Here is a 26874-nt window from a genome sequence, read left to right as displayed (position 1 = left end):
AGTAATTGTCCTGCTTGGTACCCCCTAACCCCAGCCCTGGCTTTTATATGCAGAAAAACAGCACAGCTTGGCCGTGGAGTTTTTAATAGCAGGTGAGGGGGGCTCAGAAAGAAAAAGGTTGAGAACCCCTGAGCTAGAGTGTTAACTATCACCTTTACCATCCTAGTGTAGACAAGGCAGGTTGTAGTTTTAACATACGTTAGCCCTGGGGTTTACCTTGCCCAGCTAACATGTTAAAACTACAATTTGCCTTATTTACACCAGGATTTTAACGTGCGTGTGTTAACACACGTTAGTTCATGAATGCATTAACATATCATCTAATTTGTTAAAACACACCTTTTTCATTAGTATCAACATGGCCTTTGAAAGTGTTTTAATATCTTTGAAGGGAGTGGTCAGCATTCAAGAGTCAACATTTAGATACCACCCGAAATACATGAGATAACTTATTTCCTGTTCTAAGTATAGGGAGAAATGATGGCATCTCCCATGGTACTGAATGGTGGCAGATGCTGATCTTTAATCACAACCACTGTATAAATCCATAGCACTATCTTCTATTGTTGCTTACTTGTTCTGCACGCAATACTTCTGGAGACAGCTGGGGTTTTGCTTCCCAATGGAATGCACACAGTGAACACCTGGTGTAATGTCTCTCTGATCCTCCATAAGGGGTAATTTAGAATGCAATCTAAGTTTTGGCCCAATTCCCAGATCAGGCAAAGATCTTTCAAAGTGACTATAGCACTGGGCTACTTCTCAAAAAGCAAAGAACTGATAAATTCGCCAGCACCTGCTGACAGGAACACCCAATAATTCATGAAGGCAGGAACGAGGCCCTCATCTTCTATTTGTATCTCTGTGCTATGTCTCTCTCTACTCCCCAAGCCTGGAATTAGAAAGGATTTTCTCTGGCCTTTTGAGGGGAGGAATTCCCAGCCGCTGAGAGCAGGGAGCATCTAGTCTTTCTTCCTGTGTCACTTTCCTTCTCCTGCAAGGAAGGATGTTTCTACATGGCGGTTTTTTTTTCCTGGTCCCACAGGGGACTGAACAGCTCCTGCCTGATCAGGTCAGTTGTTATGTGCCTGGTTGAATGGGGAGGATTCTTTCACTGCTCAAATGCAACGTGAGCAATAAAGAAGATGCCTGAAACTGCATTATTCAGTAATATTTCTCAGAGATTAGCAAGGCTAGTTGTTTTAGAAACCCTCAAATTCTGCAGGGGGGGGGGGTTGGTTGGCTGTGTTTTTAAATCTGGCTTAATTTTTATGGGCCCTGTTTATTCCACGTCCATCATCAAGAGAGAAATTCACTCCAGTGCTGCAATTATTAATGATGGTTAGGGCACCTAGAGCCTTAGGTAGATAGATTTAAAATAATTAAAAAGACAAGTAAGTAAATGAATGCTGGCTAGAAACCCAGGGCCTGACTCTCACCTGAGCAATGTAAATTCAGCAGGGTTACTCATGATGAACACCACTAGGAGGGTGATAAGAATCAGGCATTGAGGCTCTACCTCTAGCTGGTTCACCTAAATTTTAGACCGCTGAAGTACAAGAAAATACTGATTATGTTAAGAAAATCCAGTACATTACACTAGATAGCAGTGTTTATGTTAGTAATGAATTAGTCTAGTGTAAATGTGAGGCGGTCTGTTAAAGGAAGGTAATGTAGTGGAATATTCACACATGTACATACACACAAACATACATTTGCATGAGGGTCGGTCTTCAATAATGATTTGGAGGATGGCGTGGACTGCACCCTAAGCAAGTTTGCAGATGACACTAAACTGGGAGGAGTGGTAGATACGCTGGAGCGTAGGGATAGCATACAGAGGGACCTAGACAAATTAGAGGATTGGGCCAAAAGAAATCTGATGAGGTTCAACAAGGACAAGTGCAGAGTCCTGCACTTAGGACAGAAGAATCCCATGCACTGCTACAGACTAGGGACCGAATGGCTAGGCAGCAGTTTTGCAGAAAAGGACCTAGGGGTTACAGTGGATGAGAAGCTGGATATGAGTCAACAGTGTGCCCTTGTTGCCAAGAAGGCTAACGGCATTTTGGGCTGTATAAGTAGGGGTATTGCCAGCAGATCGAGGGACGTGATCATTCCTCTCTATTCAAGATTGGTGAGACCTCATCTGGAGTACTGTGTCCAGTTTTGGACCCCACACGACAAGAAGGATTTGGAAAAATTGGAAAGAGTCGAGCGGAGGGCAACAAAAATGATTAGGGGGCTGGAGCACATGACTTCTGAGGGGAGGCTGAGGGAACTGGGATTGTTTAGTCTGCAGAAGAGAAGAATGAGGGGGGATTTAATAGCTGCTTTCAACTACCTGAAAGGGGGTTCCAAGGAGGATGGATCTAGACTGTTCTCAGTGGTAGCAGATGACAGAACAAGGAGTAATGATCTCAAGTTGCAGTGGGGGAGGTTTAGGTTGGATATTAGTAAAAACTTTTTCACTAGGAGAGTGGTGAAGCACTGGAATGGGTTACCTAGGGAGGTGGTGGAATCTCCTTCCTAAGAGGTTTTTAAGGTCAGGCTTGACAAAGCCCTGGCTGGGATGATTTAGTTGGGGATTGGTCCTGCTTTGAGCAGGGGGTTGGACTAGATGACCTCCTGAGGTCTCTTCCAACCCTGATATTCTATGATTCTATGATAAGCGTATGTCGGTGCTCTGATCCCTAAAAAAAGAAGTACTGGAAGCCCCTGGGACTCCGCTCCAGAAGGACAGATAGCGGCTTTGTAACCTGGGCCAGTGCAGGTTACTGAGCTACCATCTCTCTTCTTTTGGAGTTGACCAGGTGGAGGAAGCAGTGTGAGTAGATGGCACCTTCATCTTTTCCACCTATTCCGCTTCCTGGCTTGTTCCAGTAGGAGAGGTGGCTTGGTAACCTGAGATGTCCAAGATACTGAGCTGCCATCTCCTTCCAGCATGGAGAGCCTGGGGAGAAGTATGCTTACTTTTCTCTTGTTGTTGGTTTTTTCCCATCCCCCATATAGTTACTCTGAAGTTAATTTTTTGCACTGATTTTAACCTGTTCTTTAATTTTTGTAATAAACACTGAGAAGTTTATGGGCAATTTTAAACAAAATGTGTTTATAGCACAGTCCAGACTCATTCATAGAATATCAGATTTGAAAGGGACCTCAGGAGGTCATCTAGTCTAACCCCCTGCTCAAAGCAGGACCAATCCCCAGACAGATTTTCACCCCAGATCCCTAAATGGCCCCCTCAAGCATTGAACTCACAACCCTGAGTTTAGCAGGCCAATGCTCAAACCACTGAGCTATCCCTCTGCCCTCTTGAGAATTATTTCCTCCCACATTTGTTCACTTTGCTTCTTTTGGGGCAGTTTCTTTTGCTTCCAGATGAACAGCTCTAGAACCACTAATTATTAATAGAAAAGAAATTAAAGTATTGTGAATAATGGAGACTGCCCATAAAATGTATCAAAGATAACTGGCAATAGTGGTAACTTATTTCTAAAACTACTATCTCATTATCATATTTTATTATGACTTTTTAAAACAACTTTCCTATCAATTACTGCAGACCAGGGTCAGAATAACTAATTACATTCAAAATAAATTGCCAACATATTTATTCTATTAATGTAAATAAGATAGTAAGAGAGTCTATATAACAATCTATCCTTTGACAATAACTGTCCGTGCAAAAGCAAGCATCTGTCAATCTGTCCAATGAATCCTGAAATAAAATACTACTGGATACATAATAAATCTTTGCTCATATACGTACAGCAGAGAGTAACAGTTAAACACATGATGATTCAGCACTTAGGCACTTAAACATGCAGATAGGCCCCCAAGAGGGATTTTTCAAATGTGCTGAATTCCCTAGTTCCTTTTCTGTAGTTAATCACCCAGCACTGGATTCCTGTTACACCAGCACATTCACAACTCATGTATTGTGAGTCACATGTATAGTGACTGTGTCTGGTTAATATTGAACCCAGTATGGTTTATTAACCATGAACCTACCAAGGGACTAAAAATATGTGTTGGGAGATTCTTTAGTGAATTAGTGCCAGAACCATATAGTTCCTGTAGTGGATTTTTAGCTGACTTGTTCCCCCAAAGTCTCATCATTATGTACATGAACCAACCATGCATTAATTTACAAGCATACTAAATGACTGGCCTATAAGAAACAAATATAAAATTCAAGCCACCTGAAAATAGATTTTGCAACAATGAGTTGTGGGTGTTCCTCGCTAGTGAAGCATAACCACTCAAGTGAGTAGGTCAACAGGCATAGTCTACATGAAAGTCTACAGATGTGCAGCGCTATAAGAATATACGTGATGGGCCAAATTTTCAAAGGGCTTCCTTACTTGCATTTCCAAAATGTGCAAGTGTATATTCATAACAACACATTTGTCTATGTATCAAGTGATTGCACACTCGAGCAGCTAATTAGAAACACACCTGATTTGCTTGAGCAAACACGGGGGAGGGATTTGTGTGCAGAAAAGATGTCCTTGCACATATTAAAGGCTTTAGTAAGGAGTACCGCTGTCCTTGCTCAGACAGAACCCCCATTAACATCAATTTCATTTTTATTTTAATAAAATACGTGTATGGAATAGACTTTAGACTTGATTGTGCAATCAAACTCAGGGATTGGCAGGTATTTACAGTATGTAACTGTGACTAGCTTTCCAGGTTTCTTTTTTCCCATTTCTGCTTATTAAACTTCCAAAAAAAAACCCTCTCTGGTACAATCAATAAATGACAGGCTGTCTGAAAGGCATGGACATTGCGATCAGATTTAAATAAAGGCAATAGTCACTTCTTTTGTGGCACAGCTCTTAATCAGCTCTTATTAACCTTTCCTATTAACTTCCACTCACAACTTCTACTCAAGCATTTTTCACTGGAAGAAGATACTTTTTGCACAGCTGGAAACCAAAATCTGTGTATAATGGTGTGCACCATGTTAGTTACTGATAAATTAAATTTCTTGAAGATTGGATTTTTTTTTAGTCCTTTGAAATGATGCTTTACTAATGAAACTTCATTGACTCATTAAATAATATCAATGTTGATCATTACAGAGAGTTTAAAATGAGACAGAAGATAATAAGTAACCTTGTATAATGCTAAGTGGGCTTTTTATAATAAATAGGGCATACATTCATCAAAATGTTTAAGTTTTTATCATTAAAAGGGCTTAGTTCTTTCACTTGCAGGCATTGTGATTAACTGTGCTTGCATTTGGGGGCTTCCAGGTATCTCTTCTGCTCGCCCACCCACCCCAAACTACATTATCTGTGCCTCTGTTCCAGCACAACTTATCACACATTTTTCGCCCCATTCTAGTCACTGTAGATATTTTCCATTAACCTGAACAGTTTTTACACTCACAGTGGTGTTACAGTACACTATGACCATTAGCTGTTCTTTATATCATTGGTGTAGATTAAATATATTGTGCTTTCTGCATATAACTAAAAGGACAAAATACAATGGATGTTTATTTTCTCATTTTAGAAAATACCGTAGTTTTACTGTTGCAGAGTTGTAGCGTCAAATGCTGTAAATTAATGTTTCTAAAAAGAAAAACATTAACACGGTTCATTCTAGCATTCCAAAGACCTCAACAGACTTTCCAGACTGATTGCAAATTATGGTCTTATCCCCTAACTGAGAAATAAACCCTCCTGCAACTGTCCCACATATGGAAAACTCATTGAAGTCTCCAGGTTACAAGATCACACCCTGTATATATCAGTGTCATGTCACCAATTACTAAAATGTAGCCATCTCTGAACCTGGCAATCTCTAACCATTGCACACAGGATCAAATGCACCCTGTGCAGAGAGCCAACACAGGTCCAGTAGTTTATTGTAAGTTCTCAAAATAGGGCTCAAGTGCGCTAGCCCTCTTCACAGGGGCGAATTTCACCCATGCGGCACAATTATTGAGGTTAGCTAGAGAAGAAAACTGTAAACGTTTCCTGCATGTGCTGTGCATTGTAAGTGGTCTAAAATGTTGCTTTTTCACTGTAAAAAAATGAACAATGAGTTAATTTATTAATGGTGAAAGGTCCAATCATGCTCCTATTAAATCCAATGAGAGTTTTGTTGTCAACTTCAATGTTAATTGGCTTAACGTTTCTGGGTACACCACCTCCTATCAGTTGTATTAGGAAATGCTGCCTCTGGATGACATATTAGCATAGCAACAATGTGTTGTGTATTAACTTCGAATATAATTTAGGAGCCATTTTTATTTGCCTCATTGAATTCTATAAGCTCTAAGACAGGGGTGGGCAAACTACGGCCCGTGGGCTGGATCTGGCCCCTCAGGGCTTTGGATCCGACCCGCGGTGCCGCCAGCACCACATCCCTGCAGCCCCTGGGCGGGAGGACAGAGGGCTCCATGCATTGCCCTTGCCTCCAGGCACCGCCCCCCTCAGCTCCCATTGGCCGGGAATGGGGAACCGCGGCCAATGGGAGCTTCGGGGAAGGTACCTGGAGATGCGGCAAGGGCAATGCATGCAGAGTCCTCCGCCCCCTCTCTCCCAGGGGCCGCAGCGCTTCCGGGAACGGTGCGGGGCCGGGGACAGGGCAGGCATGCAGGGAGCCTGCCCTGGCCCCGGTGCGTGCCGCTGCCACCCGGGAGCCGCTTGAGGTAAGCGGCACTGGGCACCCCAACCCCCTGCCCTGAGCCCCCTCATATACCCCGCACCCCTCCTGCACCCCAACCCCCTGCCCTGAGCCCCCTCATACACTCCGCACTCTCCTGCACCCCAACCCCCTGCCCTGAGATCCCTCCTGCACTCTGCACCCCAACCCCCTTCCCTGAGCCCCCTCATACACCCCGCATCCCCCCTCTGCCCCAATCCCTTGCCCTGAGACCCTTCTTGTAGACCGTACCCCCTCCCACACCCCGCACTCCCTCCCGCACCCCAACCCCCTGCCCCGGCGCTGCAAACAATTTCCCCACCCAGATGTGGCCCTCAGCCCAAAAAGTTTGCCCACCGCTGCTCTAAGAGCTACCCTCTTATGAATCCCATTTTCTTTTAGTAGGGCAGTAAGTCTGATTGAAATGAATGGGTCTGTGTATTTGAAAACCATCACATTCAAGAAGAATTAGGAGAAATCCTACAAATATGTTTAATTACCATCAATTTCATAGTTATCTGTGAAGGGGCACAATCAGAGCAATCCGTGCCTCATAACACAGAGCGATCTAGCTATACACACAAACCTTGCAGGAAACGTTCCTGCATAGCCTTCAGGAACTGTGAAAGATACATAGACCCTCAGGATGTCTCATCTAAATGGAATTCCTTGCTACCCTTTCAAAAAAAAACCAGCGTCTGACCCGCAACAGGCCACAAAGGACTTTCTGCTAAAGAAATGATGTTGCCTTATCCTATTATGGGCAGATCTCAGAGGTCGAGAATAGTTCTCATCGCCAGAATCAGAGGTTGCTGTATTCATCAGTTCTTTCCCAATTGATGCCTGCAGGACCCACTTGTGATGTTGGCAATTCAGTATGCATCACTCTTCTCTTTGAATGAGTTTGCACTTAGCTTTTGCCCCAGCTGCGGCCTTTCAGATACAGTGTGAAACAAATGTCCTGACCACTTGTCATTAAAAATACCATGGGAATTACAAAAATAGGGATGGAATCCTTGGAATCCTGGCCAAATTCCAGCCAGAGAAGTTCTAAGATATTCTGCTTACCTAAATTCTTGATTTCCTGTCTTAACTGATGTGCAGTAGTTGTTAGTTACTACAGTTCCTTCCAGAGGTGGTTAAGGAAGAAGTGAGCCTTGTATGTAGTTCGTAGTTCAGATTAAGTGTGTTGAGATGCTTCAGGATACAAAGATTTAGAGGCAACATTTTCAAAAACACTTCAGCGCCTGAGATTTAGAGATTTCAAACGTGATTTAGGCACTCTATTAGCTTGAGACTACTAAATGTCTAGGTCATTTTTGAACATGGGACTTAAGTTCCTGATTCAATTAGATGCGTTTGAAAAATGTAACCCTGTACTACTTTATATTGGGACAGATTCTGATACTCTTGTTGAATACTGCCTTACTCCACAAACGGTCTAATTGAAGTCAATGAGACCAGTTGTAGAGTAAGGCACTATTCAATGTGAGTAAAATGTTCACAAATGGGACCTACATTATTATTTCATTTTCAGGCTCCTTTTGCAAGCACTTCAGCATTTTAGCTCAAGTAGTTAGTAATGGGTTTAGAAAAATAAAAACAAACAGCACTGTGCAGTCCTGCACACACTCATGTGAGTAGTCCCATTGAATTTGCAAGCTCAGGGTGCAAAAGAAGTATGACTGATGCTGGTATAAGTGCACCTTTGTATATAAATATTACCTATCTGTTTTGCTTACATTAGATTGCCCCTTCCAAGGTGATATTTTTCCTTCTCAGTTAAGAGACATGACCAATACAGCATGGGCGTTCGCTTTGTTTTAAAAGATTAAAATCTCCTTTCTACTCATGTTCTATTTATACGCAGTGCTGCGTTAGTTAAATATCAGTTTCTGATATTTACACACACATTGTAAACATTAGGTTAAACTGAACCCTGCTGTAACTCCACTGAAGTCAATAGTTTACACCGGGGGCATATATGATTGTTAATCCCATAACTCAATCATTTGACATTTAAAGCAGCAGAAAAATTAGTGCACAAGCTTCAAGGTCATATAGTTTTAAAAATTGCTTTAAATTGGTTCAGAAAAGCTTTTTGGTGCCCTCCTTAACTGCAAATATACTTCAGAAAGGAGTATTCCAGATTGTTAGTTGGAAATGTGTAGACTAAACCCTTCTGGTGTATTATTATGGAGGACTCCAGCTGAGACAGTTAGCTTACAAAAGCAGCTACACCTACGCCATATGTTTCATAGCTACTTTTCATAATGCCTCTAAGGCAAATTGCATTCCATAGGTAGCAAACATCAGGCAAAGAGAAACAGATTATTTTCATTTAGACACTTTGGGCCAGACTCTCAGCTGGAGGTACTCTGACTAACATCAGCTGCGGTTCTGGCCTTTTTATGGAGAAAGTGAATACTTTTGCATTGCAAAACTTTTCCCAATTCTCTGGAGCATTATTACTTTGTGAAGGTTACAGAACAGTGAAAGAGGGAGAATTCCATCATGAGCTTTCGCTTAAGGCAAAAACTTGTGAAACTGTAATAGTTAGAACATGCTATCTTCCCCCTTAAGCTTTTCCGATAAAGCTGCCCAAATTGACCCAATTCACTTCCATTAGGTGGTAGAAAAACGTTGTGTACGGTTGGTTAAAAAAGCCCAGTGTTGTCATATCCCTCAGTACTGGATTCTGTGCTTACTGAAGTCAGTGGAGTAGAATTGGGCCCTGATTTGTATAAGGCCAGTGGTGGTGATGTAGCTCCATTGGTTACCTGCACCAAACCAGCCTCATCAGTAGCCCTCAGCCAAGCTTCATACTAAAATCATTAGCTATGGTACTATAAGAAAAGATACATGTTGAGTACTACTTGCTATATTTTTACTACAACGAAATGTGAGAAAGTAAATGGGGAAATGCCATGGGACTCGCCTTGTAGTGTTTCTAGATCATACAAGAAAAGCAATCAGCCAAATATGGAGATAGCTATTGGGTGGATTTTAGACACACACAGCATAGGGTTGCCAGGTGTCCATTTTTGACTGGAATGCCCCATCGAAAAGGGACCCTGGCGACTCCAATCAGCACCACTGACCGGGCCGTTAAACGTCCAGTCAGCGGCGCAGCGGGGCTAAAGCAGGCTCCCCACGTGCTGTGGCTCCGTGTGGCTCCCGGAAGCAGCGGCATGTCCCCCCTCCAGTTCCTATGTGTAGGAGCAGCCAGGGGGCTCTGTGCGCTGCCCACACTCGAAGCCCTCTCACACACCCCCACACCCTAACCCGCTGCACCAGCCCGGTGAAATTGAGCAAGTGAGGGAGGGAGAGCCAGCAATGGGGGGGATGAAGTGAGGGGGGGGCTCAGAAAAGGGATTGGGCAGGGGCCTCAGAGAAGGGGCGGGGCACGGGTGTTTGGTTTTGTGCGAGTAGAAAGTTGGCAACCCTAACACAGCCTCCCCCCCCCCACTGACAGTTAGATTGAAGATCCAGGTTGTATTTGAAACACACTAACAGTGCAATCTTCCCAAACAATACAAGCTATTTATTACATATGCACTGACTGACCTATATTGCTACTGTTTAATTAGCATGGGATTATTCTATGGTTCCAATGCAATGTAAATGAAAAGGATCACCAGAAACACTCCCTTCTGCAGACAACCAGAGGAAGAGAGCTCTTCTGTAATTACAGCACTTAGGGCTCATCTTCACTACCAGGGAGATCGACACTGCTGCAATCGACCGATTTAGCAGGTCTAGCGAAGACCCACTAAATCGACAGCAGAGCGCTCTGTGGCTGACTCCGGTACTCCTGCTCCCCAAGAAGAGTAAGGGAAGTCGACCGGAGAGCATCTCCCGTCAACACAGTACAGTGAAGACACTGGGGTAAGTCGACCTACGCTATGTCAACTCCAGCTACATTATTCATGTACCTGGAGTAGTGTAACTTAGGTCGACTTAACCTGTAGTGAAGACAAGCCCTAAGACTAGAAAATGATGAGGTTATGGTTTGTGTATAAATAAAAACTGCTCATTTTTTCTGGGTGCTTCATCCTTATAGTAGCCATTTGATTGTCCTTCTTGATTTTACAGTGAAAATTCCAACTGTGCTAAACAATGTTGTCTCAGCTAGGTGGGAAAGTCACTGTCTCATATCCCATCACAACATTTCCAAACTTTATTCGACTATTTTGCTATAATTCAGTGGGATTTGGGTGCCTACTTTCATTAGCTCCTTTGAAAATCCCAGCCTACATCAACGAATCAGTCTGAGCTGATCTTGCTAAAATAAAAAAAAAAAGAGTGAGAGAGAGAAAATCAAGCCATAGAGAACCACAGAATTTCTCCATTATGTCCTCAAAGCATATTCCAGACACAGATTATCACTGGTAAACAACAAAAGCAACAGGGGGGAAACCCTTGTCATGTCATTAGGCTTCTAGAGTGTATGTAAAGCAATATAATAACAAACATTCTCAGCTAGTCCTGATAGTTCTAGGTGTCGTTATCCCTTCCTAGAATTTAGGGAAAAAATTAACAAATGCCTTGTTAAGGAATCAAAATGGACACTAAAGGCCTGTCATCAAAATAATCCACATGTGATTTCAATCCCCAACATCATGGTGTTGAATGACAGCTTTTGGCTTTATGACAGTTTTAATTAGAGTTTATGGCTACTCGATAAAGCAAAATTCAGTGCGAAGAGTATAGTAAAACTGCATCCGAAGAAGTGAGGTTTTTACCCACAAAAGCTTATGCCCAAATAAATCTGTTAGTCTTTAAGGTGCCACCAGACTCCTTGTTGTTTTAGTAAAACTCTGTTACATAACCCCTCTTCATCTTCAGGAAGTACAGAATTATTTAATTGGACAGCTCACTTTCTTTATCTATATTAGTTGGAGAACATATGTAGCTAGGTTACGTGCCCCTTCTTCATTGTGCCCCTCGTAGAATTATGCATAATTTTTCATTATTATTATTCACTTTCTATCAATAATATAATGTTCTTAAATCATTTTAATGATTCCAAAACACATGCAATTTGCAATGAAATTCTAACCTAATGATTCTTGTAATTCTTTATTGGCTTTATCATGTAATTATTTTGTTTGAGACTGTCAATTGTAAAATGTGGTGACTATTTTGTTACTAACTCCAATATGTTCTCTCTTTTCAGAGAGCAGACATAGCTGTTGCTCCACTCACTATAACGTTGGTACGAGAAGAAGTCATAGACTTTTCAAAACCTTTTATGAGTCTGGGCATCTCCATCATGATCAAGAAGCCTCAGAAATCTAAACCTGGCGTATTTTCCTTTCTGGATCCTTTGGCTTATGAAATTTGGATGTGTATAGTCTTTGCTTACATTGGAGTCAGCGTAGTTCTTTTCCTAGTCAGCAGATTCAGTCCTTATGAATGGCATTTGGAAGACAACAATGAAGAACCGCGTGACCCCCAGAACCCTCCTGACCCTCCAAATGAGTTTGGAATATTTAACAGCCTTTGGTTTTCCCTGGGTGCCTTTATGCAGCAAGGATGCGATATTTCTCCAAGGTTTGTTCCATATCACTCCATCACCTTTTTGCATTTTATGGTCATATGCTGATGCCATGGTGCATATATGTTACTTTCTCAATTTTTTCAGTTCCAAATTTTTTGTTTAACATTCCATCCAATGCTAAGCTTCATCATCAAACCACTACGCTTATTCACCTAGTAAGTGTATGAGTGGCGTTGCCTTTAATGCCATTCATGCATTTCTGCAAAAACTTATATACACCATGTTGAGACTGTAAAATGCATAGGGTTTTACATTTTCAGCAATGCTTGGAGGGCTACCGTGTTTTTGCTGCATATCTCATTTTACGGTCATCTGCTTGGTGCATATAACATATTTATTTTGCTATGCAAAATAAGAACTGCTTCGAAAACCACATGCAACAGCACTTTAAAACACCTCCATGCCAGTCTCAACTTATGCTGACCTTTTAATTTTCCTTCGAGCTTTAGTTTTCTATGTGTTTCCATTGCACCATCCAGTCATCCATTACTAATTTGTTTACTATCACATTCATATATTCATTTCTCCATATGTACATCTCTAAGAGTTGTTATGTATTGTACTGTATGTGCATCATTATGTAAATCTAGTCTTGTCTGATCTCCTTGTGTTCATAGTCAATGTGGCCTTTTAATAAGTGTTGCCAGTTTTCATAAAATTACTTTTTTTCATGCAAATAGTCTTTCTGAATAAGCCGTTAGGAAAACAGATTTGATGTTAGCTCTATTTTAATACACAATACTGATATTAAGTAGAATTTGATTGCTTTTTAAAGAAAAATTTACAAAGCACTGGAGAGTGCTCAAGTTCTCTTGATTGAACAATGCGTACTTCAAAATGTTTTTTAAATAACATAGTAAAAATGTTTCTATGCATACATCATTAAAATATATTGGTGACGTCTATGATAAGCACTAAATCTACATAGCTTTATAGTAATGGACCTTAACTGGTTTGTATAATAATATTTTTAAAGTCAGTTTATAGCTACCATAATTATAAAAAAAAGACTCATTTAGTACAAACAATATGCCCTTTCCTCTTTAACAAAGTTGTGAACATATATTACCTTAGGGAACCAAATGATTTCTCAATAAGCACTCATATTCAAAACAAATAGAGCCCATTTCCACATGCTTTCTGTGCCCCTCTCAATGTGCAGATAATACCTAAGTCTTTGACAAATTACCAGACTTTCATAGCCTATATAAAAAGAGAAATCTTGGGTGTAATCCTAGCCCTGTTGAAGTCAAGGGCAAAAGTTCCATTGACTTAAAAGGGCCTGGATTTCATCGCTTATAATCTAGAGTTGATCCTGACCCTGCACTCCTTTCACACCCAAATCTCCTATTAATTTCATTAGGGATTTAGGACATGTAAGGAGTGTCGAACTAGATGTGTTATATTTGAAAGCTTGCAATTTCTATTGTTTAGCAGTGAAGAAAGAGAAGTTGATTACTGTGATTAAATTTTTTTTAAATTACATGCACAACACATTTTCCTAAATATGTGCATACATTAATGTTAGCAAGAAATCTGTTAAATGAGTAAGTGTTCCAATGTGCTACCAGATTGTATATCTATAGCTTTTAGCCTGTTCCTCATGTTTATGCACAATATTTATGGTTTAGTCCCAAAATCTGTACCAAAACTATGCCCCTTTGCTTGCTGTTAAAGATACGGAGCAGTGATAACATTTAAATTGCTGTTGACCATGTGTTTGCCCAATTTAAAGGACCGGGAAATAAGCACTGGGACATCACATGGAAAGCTGCAGGCATTATGCTGTTTCCACTAGACCTGTTTATTGACAGTAAAGAGAAGTGCATAGGGGTTTTTTTTGTTAAGCTCTCATGTGACTATTTGACCTGTTCGGCCTTGTATATTTTGCATAATGAATTGAATATATTCTATCTTTATCAATGCCACAATTATAGGTGACTTGGAAATACCAACTATACAGAGGTGACAGTAAATATGTCCTGCCATAACTTTAAACTTAATATTAATACATGAAACATCCATTAATACATGAAACATCCATTTAAGGCCCGGCTTGACAAAGCGCTGGCTGGGATGATTTAGTTGGGAATTGAGCTTTGAGCAGGGGGTTGGACTAGATGACCTCTTGAGGTCCCTTCCAACCCTGATATTCTATGATTCTATGATTGAAGACATCGTTCCGTTGTTTTGTTATCTTTAACGATAACAGAAGGCCAGACAGTTAGAGTTTTTACGAAAAAAATGTACAATGTTTTAAGGTCCAGAAACACTGTTACTTTGAGCATTGAGCTGATTTAATGTCTAGCTTATTTTCCGTAGAAAAGGACTATTCCCAAGCATTCCATTTTGAATCCATACCTTTGTCAGGAAGAAACATAATTCATAACACATTGATTATATTGAATGTTTCATAATATTTTATTGGCATTAAAAGGGATTCATTCTTCCATTGTGAGTTTGCCTGAATACATTTCTTGTGTGAGAGTGTACAGCACTTTTAGAGAGATGCCGACAACCATTCTGGAGAGATCACTTTTGTGCTTCCTGATAAAGGCTCTTTCAGCTACCTTTGTGTGGAATAACTGTGACATCTCTTGGCTAGTTAGATCTATGATGGGTGAGTATTTTTTGTGGATATTCCAGAGGATATATCCCTATACTCTACTCTCTGTGTGTAATAGGATTTGTCTAACCTGAATCAGATAACAGCTACTCGCTGTGTTCAGTACATCCCTCTATGGAATCAACATTTGTTCCAGCTGTTTTGTTCTGCTATCAAAGACTACTGTGTTATCAGCATAGTGAGCTAAAGTATTGAGAATCCACTCGTGGTGGTTCAGACATAGATTACCTAAATGGAGAATCTACACAGCAAACGAAAAGTCACACAAAGCACCGTCAAATTCGTAACTTGTTTTGAGCAAAATCGTTTCCTTGCAGGTTCTACGAATCAATGTCAAGGTTTTTTGTTTAAAAGTATTGCATGAGTCTGGTAGGTTAAGGCCGTTGAGTTCCAGGGACCTATTTCTTCCACTGTTAAAACCAAGTGACTCCTCCTAAAGGCATTGGAGTTACTTATAGTGAGATTTTCAAAAGCATGTAGGCATGTAACGCCCATGGAGTTTCTGTGGCGGGAGAATGGGAGTCAGAACTGTTATTGTAATCCTTCATCAACTGGGGTTTGGGTCATGTGGTCAAGTCCTGTGCAAGCTTCTACCTCATGCAGCTCTATCACACTCAGTGAGCTTGCTGGTGATGTAAGTGCAGAACTCGGCTCACAGTTTAGCATATAGCAGATTACATGTACACTTGAAAGAAAAAGTGGCGGTAGAGATTCAGATTTTTCCCTGAGGAAGTTCAGTGTTTTCCAGCCAGACTTGCTCGTTCTTATATTTTATTAATCTTTTATTGGTAAGAAGAGGCCAATTAAAAATGGATGTCTGCAAAGCCAAATTTTTCTTATAATTTTTATAGGAAATAATACACATTTTTGTGTTCAAGAGTAGAGGAAAAATTCAGGTGCTTTTGATTATAGATAAGAATTTGTTTCTGTATATTACTGTTCTGCAAAGTGAATGCAACTTTTACATAATAATGTTGTGTTTTTCTCTTGTTGCTAATTTGCTCTCATTTAACTCCATGCTTCCTTTCAAATTTCCTCTCAAGGTATGCTCACTTTCTGTTTACTTCCCTTTCAAAGCACCTCCTGAAACCCTATGTTGATAATGCTGTTGTTCAATTGCCATGTCTTTGTCTCAAGCTCAGTATGAATTAGTTAATACCAAAAAAAATCATTTAAAATGAATGTTGTACAGTTTGCCGACTCACTGAGGAAATGTGCATTTTATAAAACATCAAAGGTTGCTTGTATTTTTTAAACAAGAGCTTTTTAAACAGCAACGTTGCACACCTTGTACAGGTGTGACCTCTCTACAATGGTTCTTGTAGGTGTTTTAAGTTGTAATCCTTTTCTCTGTAATTGTTATCTGAGTAATGGACAATAAGTTATGTGACAGCTCAAGTAAAATTATAAGTAATCTCTTATTATCAGCCTGATTTAAATTCAGAGTTTACATGCTAACCCTATTTTCCCTCAGCCCTCTGCACCAGCCCATGCAGTGAGTATAAGGAGCCTTCATATCAGCAGATGGAGTTGGGAGGGAAAAGTCCTGTGATGTTATTTTCCCGACAAAAGAGGCTGGCAGTCCCTGCCCAGTTGCATTCTAGCTCTTTGGCTGGCTGGGCTAGACACTGGCTTTCCATCTTTACTTTCCACAGAGATTTTTTTTCCAACCCGTCCAAATCACCACGTGTAGCTACTTTAATGTAGGTTGCTTCAGAGTGGTGGGTGTTTAATTTTTCTCTGCATGCTCTCTGGAGGAAACAGCTCTATGGTTTCATCCAGCTTTTTCTGAAATGAGCTCAGCTGTTGGAGTGAACAGAAGCTCATTCCAGATTTAACAGAATTAGATCAGAGAACTGGAGAACTAACCTGTTCCTCATCCTCCAAGAATCATCTCTTGCACTTCACATCCCTCAGGAAATCCCATCTCTTTGAGCAATCTCTCCTCCCTTCATCTCATCACTATCTCAATGCCCAGATTCTCCAGCCCTGGAACTGTCATCAGGTATTTTATCTTGTGTCTGTTTGTCTTGTTTTTTATCATTATAAGCACTTTAGGACAAGAACCGCTTACCTTTCTGGGTGTGTACAGAGCTGTATAAATTATTATAGCATCCTATGGCTCTGTGGTTTCACTGTTCCTGTATTGCTTGCCTTTCTCACTGGTAGCCCAAACCTGGAGTCACTAGAGAAATATCAGTAACATCTCCTGCAGCAGGCTCATGTTGGATTTGTTGTACTTTCTTGTCAAAGGGCCCAGGTTGGTTCTTCTTAACCTGGTTCTGACAAGTCCCAACTTCCTTTTGGGTAGTGCTCAACCCTGGGGCTTCCTTGGTGGATGTGCTGAGCTTTTTTTATTTTTATTTTGGCAGCTTGTAATCTGAACTCAAAGCTCTGCCCTCCCTTAGCCACATAGGATATCATCCTATTGCTAACAGGCACTCGCTTTATTTCTCCGAGGTACATCTTAGACAAATTCCTCAGACTGCTCCATTACATTGGCTTGACACAGATGTAACTAATCTCTAAAGCTGCCTTTTTAGTGAGCTTCTGTTTGGGCAGACGGGGGCTGGAGCTTCAAGCTTTTTCACTGCTCGTGTTATCAGAACGAGGTAGTGATCAAGTCTGTTCCCCACCTCTCCTAATTCTGTGTGGGTGCCTGAGAGGAGAAAAAAAAGACTCCTCATGAACTTACTGCAAAGAGCTTTTCTTATGGACTCTACAGGAGAACTGAAATTTAGAAAGTCAAGTCACCTATTTATCCTTTTGGGAGGCCCCAAGGAAAGCTTGACAACCTCTGTGCTTTGTGTGTCTTATTGAGCGTGAGACTGCATTAAGAAAGCTTATGCTGTCCAAAACACTGAAGGTTTCTGTCATAGCTCAGGCCTTGAAAGCCATCTCTTCCTCATGGGCAAAGAGGCAATACTTCCCTTCTAGAGCTGAGCAATGTGGCTGCCTGAACAGCCTTACATACTCTTTCACATCATTACAGACTTGATGAAGTGGCCTCTGCAGATATTGACTTCAGCAGATGAGTGAGGGGAGCTATAATCCATCAGTTTCGCAGTATCTTTGGATACCAGCCCACGGCTCTTCTTGCAGTGGGATTTGCTGTTGATATTCCCTGGGCTAGAGATATACTGGATAATCGCAACTTCATACCTGTTAGTGTGATTTCTCCATGTCCCTCTAACCCAACCCAAATTTCCAACTCTGCTTCTGTTGTTTTGGCAGTATTTTTATGGATGTGTATTTTGATGTTGGGTTTTCTTAGAACTGAATAGAATTTTTATTACTCACGAATCCCCTCAGTGGGCAATGCCAGCCAACCCCCGCTTTATGAGGTATGGGGTAGGGCTATAGCACAAAAATATTGCCTTTTTCTCATCTCTATCTGTTGGTAGGTGAACTTGTACCCACTGCCTGGGGGTGGCACAGAGGGCCTTGAAGGAACCCAATAATCAGAATTTCTCATTTTCTCTGCATCAAGGGCAAGAATGGTCTGTCTGCTATAAACCCTACTGCTGAAATTGTCTATTTCTTTATCACTGCAAAAGATTGGTGTCTACTGACACTTTTTCTTGGATACACCATGTAAATAATCATTAGCAATTACAGGTATAAAATTAATTATATATGGTAGGGTCCAAATCATAAAAATAAATATTCTTAGGGATTTTTATATGTCATGCTTTTAAAAAATATGAAAACTTTAGGTTGTAGGGGGGGCTTGGTTTTGATTCTTTCCCCCCACCCCTCTTCTATTCAAAATAGACACTTTTCCTTGTTTATAATACTGAGAGGAAAGAACCCTTAGCTGTAAATGTTTGGTAGAACATTTCTGTACACATAAATAACAGACCAAAAAAAAAAAGAACATTATTAAGTTTGCGAAGTCAAGAACTCAAAAGTTAGGAAATGCCAGAATTATGGTTGCCAGTGCATGTAAAGTTCCTCGTTTCCTCTATTCCACATAAAACCGAGGATCATTTTCAGAGCAGAAGAGATACAGGTTTGACAACAGGCATTTAGCCACAAAACCCTGTACTGGTGCATTATTAGTCAAACAAACATATCAATGGCTAATTCCTCAATGTGTGGTGAGTGCACTGTTCCAAAAGTAAAATATACTGCAAGTGTCCCAAATAGGGCTCTGTTTTTCAATCATTTCTAGTGAATTTGTGATGTAAATTTTGGGCTACAGAATGAAGGTCATGGACTTTAATATATTTGGGACCTGATTCTGCTTCCACTGAAATCAGCGAGAACTAGAACAAGGAGTTGAATAGATAATTTTGTACCAATCTTCTGCAGTGTTACTGATCACAGTGTCATTGATCAGCAGGTGCTGACCTTTAAGTATGCACATAGTCTAATTGACTTCAGTGAAACTACTCACATGCTTAAGTGCATTGCTAGACTGGCACTAGAGTGCTCAGTACTTTGTGTGACTATGCCCTAAAATTGGGGTTTTGCTTGAAGAAGGAGTACAGGATTGGGTCCTAGACAAGCATTTAGGCCCTTATGCTCAGTTAAGATCCCTACACTCTTTTATACCAACTGAGAACTGGCCTTTTATTTTACAATTTTTTTTTCTTTTGCATTTTTAAAAAAGCTAAGGGAAAAAACAGGCAGTGATTAGATTTTTCACCTCACTCCTGTGCTGCTTTGGTGGTGTGGGCTGAGATGGGAACGTGGCAGACCCAAATTATTAAATAGTAACATGCATCGTTTGGAACAGTGGGTTTTAGACATGCACATTTTAATTAACATAAAATATACCAGAATGTTTCCTCATTCTAATGGGTAGGATTCAGACTCCCTTAATTACCATTGTCCCATGGCATGAGCAGACCTCATACTGCTCCCTTAGAGTAACTCCCCTTGTGCAGGCCTCAGTGGGGAGTTTATTTATCTCCAAGTCTTGCATGTAATCAGCTAGCCTAGAGCATTGGATGGGACTTTTCTACCCACTACCTATCATTGATCTTCTGCAGAATGAGTAGGGAGGTGCGGGAGTGGGAGGGTTCCTGTGTTCACCAATCTTCTGCTTCCATTGGTCAACTACTGTTGACCTATTCCTGGCCCCTCCAATCCCCATAGATGCCTTCCTTCATCTACTTTCAGTGTCTGACTTCTGGAACTGAAGTGCCTGCTTCAGGTTCTGGTTCTTTTAAAATGCATACCCAGGATATGCCGGGCAGTAATAACTGCATCAATTTCTCCTTATAAATAAATTACAAATTACCTTATTTATACCATGTTACACCTGCGTATTTTACACAATAATTACACACTACACATCCAATTAACTTTTGAAACACCCTGCACATCACCTTACTCATTCCTTTCTCGGGACAAAACTCATAACTAGGTTTTGCAAGGACCAAGCAAGAAGTGCACAAATAGAGTCTTCAAGCATTAGTTGTATCATCCTCGGCTTTATTGCTGAAATTTTTCTCTGTCAACTTCTGGCCTCATTAAAAATTAATTTAAGGCCAAAATTTCAAGAAAGTGCTTTGATCTGTGTCTATACAATTTGTACATGTCCCCACTTGCACAGATATGTAGGAACGCATGCACTTAGTCTCAGATCTGCCAAGACTTATGTCTGTACTAACAGTGCGTAAAATTAAGTCATCCCATTGAAATCCTGTTTAAGTCTTGGCAGGATCAGGGCCTTAGAGACAACTCTTGGGCTCTGTATTCAGTTTTCACTCAATCAGTGAAACTTCTCCTAAGTAATCCCTGGGTAAGAATGTCCGGAGTTGGCTTATGATCATCCGTTTTATGTGCACAAGAAAAATCTGCAAATATGGATTTTTGTACACCAAAAGGGTTGTGCATGCAAACCTTACAGGCCCAGTTTAGGATGTTGCTTCCCTTCTAGAAGACAAACACAGAATGGATTAACAATTTTGACCCTGTCTGTTTTACCATAGGTCTCTCTCAGGACGAATTGTCGGAGGAGTCTGGTGGTTCTTCACACTCATCATCATCTCTTCTTACACTGCCAATCTTGCTGCCTTCCTTACTGTGGAAAGGATGGTCTCTCCCATAGAAAGTGCAGAGGATCTGGCGAAGCAAACTGAAATAGCCTATGGAACCTTGGATTCAGGCTCAACCAAAGAATTTTTTAGAGTAAGTAGTCTGGCTTATGGCAGCTTTGTTAAACCTGTATCACAATTTTCCTAAATAATAAATGCCTCATAATCAAGACCCTGAGTCTGCAAGCACTTCTGCATAGGCTGAACTTTGCTTCTGTTAGTAGTTCCACTGACATCAGTATGTAGTATCAGAAGCTTAGAGCAGCAGGGTTAGGTATCTGGGGCAATTTGAGTAGAGAGGCAGCTCCCCTCCAAAAATCCAATATTCCAAGAAGAGTTTTGGCTACCCAGTTTCAGAAGCTGAGCACGCGGTGCAGCAATATAATGGCCAACATAACATTTAAAATAAGACCCTTGGAGCAGTGACTTTGAGTGTGTCACATTGCCAGCAGTCAATAAATAATCATTAGAACTTCCAATTTTGGCCTGTCTTTGCCATAATTAAACAGCGGGATGGGAAGCATGCTTTTGCATTTTTATACGATAAATTGCATGCTGGAAATATTCAGTATTGTACAGAAATCTGCTCCCCCCCCCATTTAATAAAACAGTGCTTATGTTTGTGGACTGGGGCTGGAGATTGGATGTGGTGAAAAATAATTTTCAGGATTTTTCACGGGTAAATATCTATTAAAACTGGAAACCCAGGGCAAGATCTTCCACTGATGTAAATCAGCCCAGGCTCTGGCTCCAAAAGTACATATCTGCATTAGCAGCCTACCATTTAATCACTATATTCACTGCTGTCCATGACCAGAAGAATTTGGGAGATTGGATCATTTTTCCAGGTTAAGGGGCTGAGGGCCAAACCCCTACTCCTGCAATCTCACCAGAGTAAGGTCAGAGGATCAGACCGCATGTGCTGTATGAGTGGCATATGCTAATAATTGAGTGGAGAATAATGGCTGTATTGTTGTGTTGGTAACAATTAGCTTGAGGAGCTCCTCCATTTTAAGGTCAGTGTCAGACATCAGGTATTTGGCAGGAATCCCAGGTGGCCAGGAATCAATTGTTGAAAGAAATGGGAGGTGCCTTCCTGGCCATGAGCTGAATAGCACGGGCTCAGTGGAAGCCAAAAAAACCTCAAACGCCTGTAAACCAGATTTTGTATGTTTAAAAAAGTTATGACTTTAAAGCCCCTTCTGGACTTTCCAGGCCAAATGGCTCTGCAGTGCCTAGAAAGATCAGACATTAAGGCTGTGACGTTTTTATATGTAGAAAAGCTTTCAATGGTGCAAAACTGAGTATTGCCCATATTGGGCAGATAGCAGTTTGAGGGAAACAGGAGAAGAACCTTTCTCTTGTAGGTTTATTAAAAACTGATGGCTGCTTGAAGCTGCTCAGAGGGTTGGAATGTATCAGTGATCAGAGAGTAGGTAAAGCTTTCAAAGAGGCATGTATTAAATTGCCTAGGGAGGTTGTGGAATCTCCGTCTCTGGAGATATTTAAGAGTAGGTTAGATAAATGTCTATCAGGGATGGTCTAGACAGTATTTGGTCCTGCCATGCGGGCAGGGGACTGGACTCGATGACCTCTCGAGGTCCCTTCCAGTCCTAGAATCTATGAATCTATGAATCTATGAATTACATGCTCTGCAGTTTATTCTCTGGCTATCCTCCACATGTGTGTATGTGTACAAACATACACACACACACCCCAAAACATAAATATTATATATATACACACAATAGTTCCATTTAAAATATTTCGATTTACCACTGATGGTATCAGATACTACCGTTGCACCCTATTTCATGCATTAAAACATTACAGTGTTGACTCCTCTACCACTATTGATAAATGCTGACCATTTTAATGGTGACCTGAGTGTGTAACATTTTGTACAAACCTTTCACCATATACACATATAGACACCATCTGTATAGAGAGAAAAAGTGTTTATGTTTCTGGCAGAAAAGCCGGCCTAGTATTAGAAATCTTTGATGCTATTTACAGGCACCTCACTTTTCCTACAGGAAAATTCTGCATCTGAATAGCTTGCACCCATGAATATAGAAAAAGGAATTGTTAGGGAGAGTTCTTTATTTTCTTAATAGTCTGATGTAACGTGGGGTTACATGTCAGAGCAAGATCAAAGGAGCAAGTGGGGGTTTTTTTTGAAAGGATACAAAGTGTAGTAAAAGTATGAATACTTTATTGTGCTCATAAGAGTCTTGGGATGTTCTCTGACACTCTCCTCAAGCTAGGGGAAAGCAGGGTTCTAAATGAGGATGAGCTATAAAGAGCTGCCGGCTCTGTGTCAAGGCATGAAGAAAAAAATGGGGAGGGAGGAGAGCAGAGCACCGGCAACAGGGGCAGCAAGCACGAAATTCTGCTTTATGCTAACAAGGAGGACAAAAGGGGGAACTGGTGGCACAGAAACTGGGCCCGCTCAGTCCTTTGTATGCACTGTGAGTGGCATTAACCAATGCTTGTCTACATTTTACTTTCCTGGAGAGCTCTGCATTATTTCAGTTGTATTATTAACTTCCAGAGAATAACCAATTTGTGTGTCATGCTGGAGCATGGAACTGATTGTACCCAGTCTTCTTCCATTGATTTGAGAAGGAGAAAAAGAGTATGTCTTTATGTGAACACACACCTTTAATAAATATTTCATTATACGATCTCTGTTAGCTCCCTAACTTAATAATAATGTTGGCTTAAAACTCAGAATAACTCTTCAAGAAGTTTGCAGTTTCCGAATGCCTGCTTCATAGATTATATTCACTCTGTGCTTTGGGCTTTGTCTACACTAGGACATTACAGCATTTTTGTCAGCACTGCTGGGAGTGACAGAGGAAGCAGGAGTGTAAGCTGGCCACAGGTTACAATGGCAAAAGTGCCTGTGCCCTATCTCGCCCTCGCCACATTAGTGCTTCCCCTTTTGTAACCACCAGCAGAGCTGCACCGGTGATAGCCAGGAGTGGGGAAAGTGCTAACAATTCCCACTGTAGATGCATGCATAGAGAGAGGGGGAGGGTAACAGACTTCGCAGCATTGGACCAGGAAGGAAATAGGCTTAAGACCCATGACAGAAACGTGCATGTGATGGGTAGTTCTCTTTTCTAAGACACAAAGCTAAACATTTCTCCAAACACTCCTCTCAAAGTAGACTTTACTGGCTGGTGAATGGAGCCAGATGAGCAGTACTGGGCGGGGGGGGGGGGGGAAGCCTGGTATTTTTCTCTCTAATGGAAGTTTCATCTGCCCAATATCTTAGCTGCCTTTAAGGGTGAGCTGTGTCCACAGCCCATTCAGTCCTTGGCCTCTTTGCTGAGACGGTTGGCAAGGTTTCCAGTGAGTATTACTTATGTTGGTGTTTTTTGTAACATGGACATTTATGCAGTAGGAACTGGACTGAGGCCAACGACTCATTCCACATGAACAGATGGTAACAACTTTCATCCCCTTCCGCTCTGGGCAGGTTCCAGCCAGGGACCTATTCTATATCGTTGACTATTTCCCCACCCATTGCAATGCCTTCCAGCTAGACACCATCGACGGTTGTAGATCAAAGTGAACTGTAACATCCCTTTTTTCAAATAAGCCTGCTGAATGCTGTCAATCTGACATTTATTTGAAAGTTATCACAGCAGGCCATATTTACCATCTTAACTAATTGGTGAGCTGCTGTTTAAGGATATTCATTACCGCAGAATATCTGACAACCAAAGGAAATGTGTGTTTTTGATGATAGTTGCTTATTTCTGATCAGAAACGTTTTACAATTTTGCAACAATTAGCTTATGAAGGCATCATTTAAATGGCAATCAATGGATTTCATCAATTCCCATCATGATCTCAAAGGGCCTTCATTCCTATTGTAAGGGAAAATGAAAGGAAAATCTCTCCTTGGAGATTTATTAACATAAAGACTCACATTAAAGACTCAAAAATGTTTCTATCTTTCTCTAGAAAAAACTGCTAACCTGGAAAGCAATTTCAGAAATGTAACTTCCTTCCTTTATGGGTTTTATATGTTAGAACCAACAATTTCTAATCCATTCAATTAAAGTTTCAATAAATATGACCAGCACGTCAAATCAATATGGTGTAATTAATCTACATTCAGCACTAAAAATGTCTAATATCCCATTCTAATTGGTTTCAGAATTCCAATATGCATATATTCCAAAGAGATGACCTTTACAACCAATTAGTAATTCTCCTGTAAATGGGGCCGTATTGAAACTTCAGTAGAAGAGGAAGTACACATTTCTAGACATTTACAAGTGTAACTTGCTCTTGAATTCGGATGGCTCCTTTTCATTGATCACATGTGACAGCATTAAGGGGCTTAGCAATAGGGTTCTGCAAAACAACATGTATCGTTTAATAAGTTGTTGATAGGCTGACTAGTTAGATTTTATTGAAAATATTTGAAATGGCATAAAGGCGTCACTGCTTTCGTGCAATGTGGTGCTTTACAGAAGAACATACTGCTGTATGGGACATTTAGAATGATCTTGTCATCTTGCGTTTCCTCCTTTTTATAGAGAAACTGAAGGCATCTCATAATCAGACCGCTAAAACTATGTTAAAGTAACGTTTGGGAGGGAACTGGCTGGCTCAAAGGATTGGTAGTGGGCCACAGAATGTTTCATTTCCAGACCACTGGTTTGAATCCAATCAAGGAAACTAGTGAAGAAAAAGAAGTGTTACCATCTGATGGCTATTTGTTGCCCTATGTGAAATGACTTGCTGCTCTGCATCCTGTTCCTAATTGCCTATCACAAATGACACTAATTGTCAGCTTTGTTAGATGCTTCGGCTGACGAGCCAAGGATCAAGTGGACATGGTGGCTGAGCTGCCCCCTCGCTCCTACCATTGGTCCTGGATATTTGTTAGCTGTCGTACAGGGAGGCTGACATTTGTCATTGCGACTGCCTGTGCTGTATCTTGGCTGGGAAGAGTGCGAGCCTCAAGGCCTTTGGAAGTCAAACAGACCAGCCAACACCTCTTCACTTAAACCTGAAATACCTTGAATGTTATTTTTGTTTTAAAAGAAAAGAATGATTCGTATTGGCAAAAGTCAGGAACCTCACAGTTAAGGATGAAATCCATAGGTGAAATGCAGGGGACTGAAGAACAGGGAGTGAGTTCATACCGTCTGAGCTGCAATGCATGGACACAACTGGGTACACGGTGGCGGATTTGCAGCCTTAGCTCTGACACATCTCACTTTTGTGGGTTTCAAGCAAATGATTATGACTTTAAAGCAAAGCGTCTGCAATCTAAACTGGGCAAGTATAGGGCGCTATTACAGCAAACAGTGTTATTAGCAAACATAGGATCTGGCAGGCTGGATCAGCCACTATCCTGTCTCTGCAAAAAGAACAGGAGTCCTTGTGGCACCTTAGAGACTAACACATTTATTTGAGCATAAGCTTTCGTGGGCTACAGTCCACTTCATCGGATGCATGCAGTGGAAAATACAGTAGGAAGATATATATACACAGAGAACATGAAACAATGCGTGTTAGTCTCTAAGGTGCCACAAGTACTCCTGTTCTTTTTGTGGATACAGACTAACATGGCTGCTACTCTGAAACCTATCCTGTCTCCGACAGTGGCCAGCACCAGATGCTTCAGAGGAAGGTGTAAGAACCCCACCGTAGCCGATGTGGGATAATCTGCCTCCCACATTAGGCCTTGTCTTATTCGCTGTGTTTTTTTCTGGTCCTGCTGCAGTGAAGCCCTTTTGTCTCACGTCACAGCAGGGCCGGCTCCAGGCACCAGCCCACCAAGCTTGTGCTTGGGGTGGCACCTGGAGGGGGGCGGCGCGGCATGGCGCTCCGACTCCAGCCGCCGGGGAGAGCAGAGCCGTAGTAGGCTCGCCGCCCTCCCCGCGGGGTTCTGGCCGCTGGGGAGGCCGCCGGGGAGAGCGGAGCCCCGGCCGGGCACTCCGCCC

General features: G+C 41.3%; 1 protein-coding gene across 11 annotated transcripts in view; it reads left to right on the top strand.

Annotated features, from left to right (window-relative positions):
* Nucleotides 1-26874, top strand: part of GRIA3 (glutamate ionotropic receptor AMPA type subunit 3) — a 211544-nt gene that overhangs the window by 133360 nt on the left and 51310 nt on the right. For all 11 annotated transcript variants that reach the window (XR_010590293.1, XR_010590292.1, XR_010590289.1 and 8 more), the window contains 2 exons: nt 11843-12219; nt 20795-20993. Coding sequence is in view for 5 of the 11 variants with exons in the window: in XM_065556647.1 (XP_065412719.1) it covers nt 11843-12219; nt 20795-20993 (576 nt within the window). In the remaining 6 variants the exon portion in view is untranslated. The remainder of the gene's footprint in view (nt 1-11842; nt 12220-20794; nt 20994-26874) is intronic.

The sequence above is a fragment of the Chrysemys picta genome, chromosome 9 (assembly GCF_011386835.1).
Source record: "Chrysemys picta bellii isolate R12L10 chromosome 9, ASM1138683v2, whole genome shotgun sequence".
NCBI classification, from domain to species: domain Eukaryota; kingdom Metazoa; phylum Chordata; order Testudines; family Emydidae; genus Chrysemys; species Chrysemys picta.
This window is presented reverse-complemented; position numbering and strand designations above follow the sequence as displayed.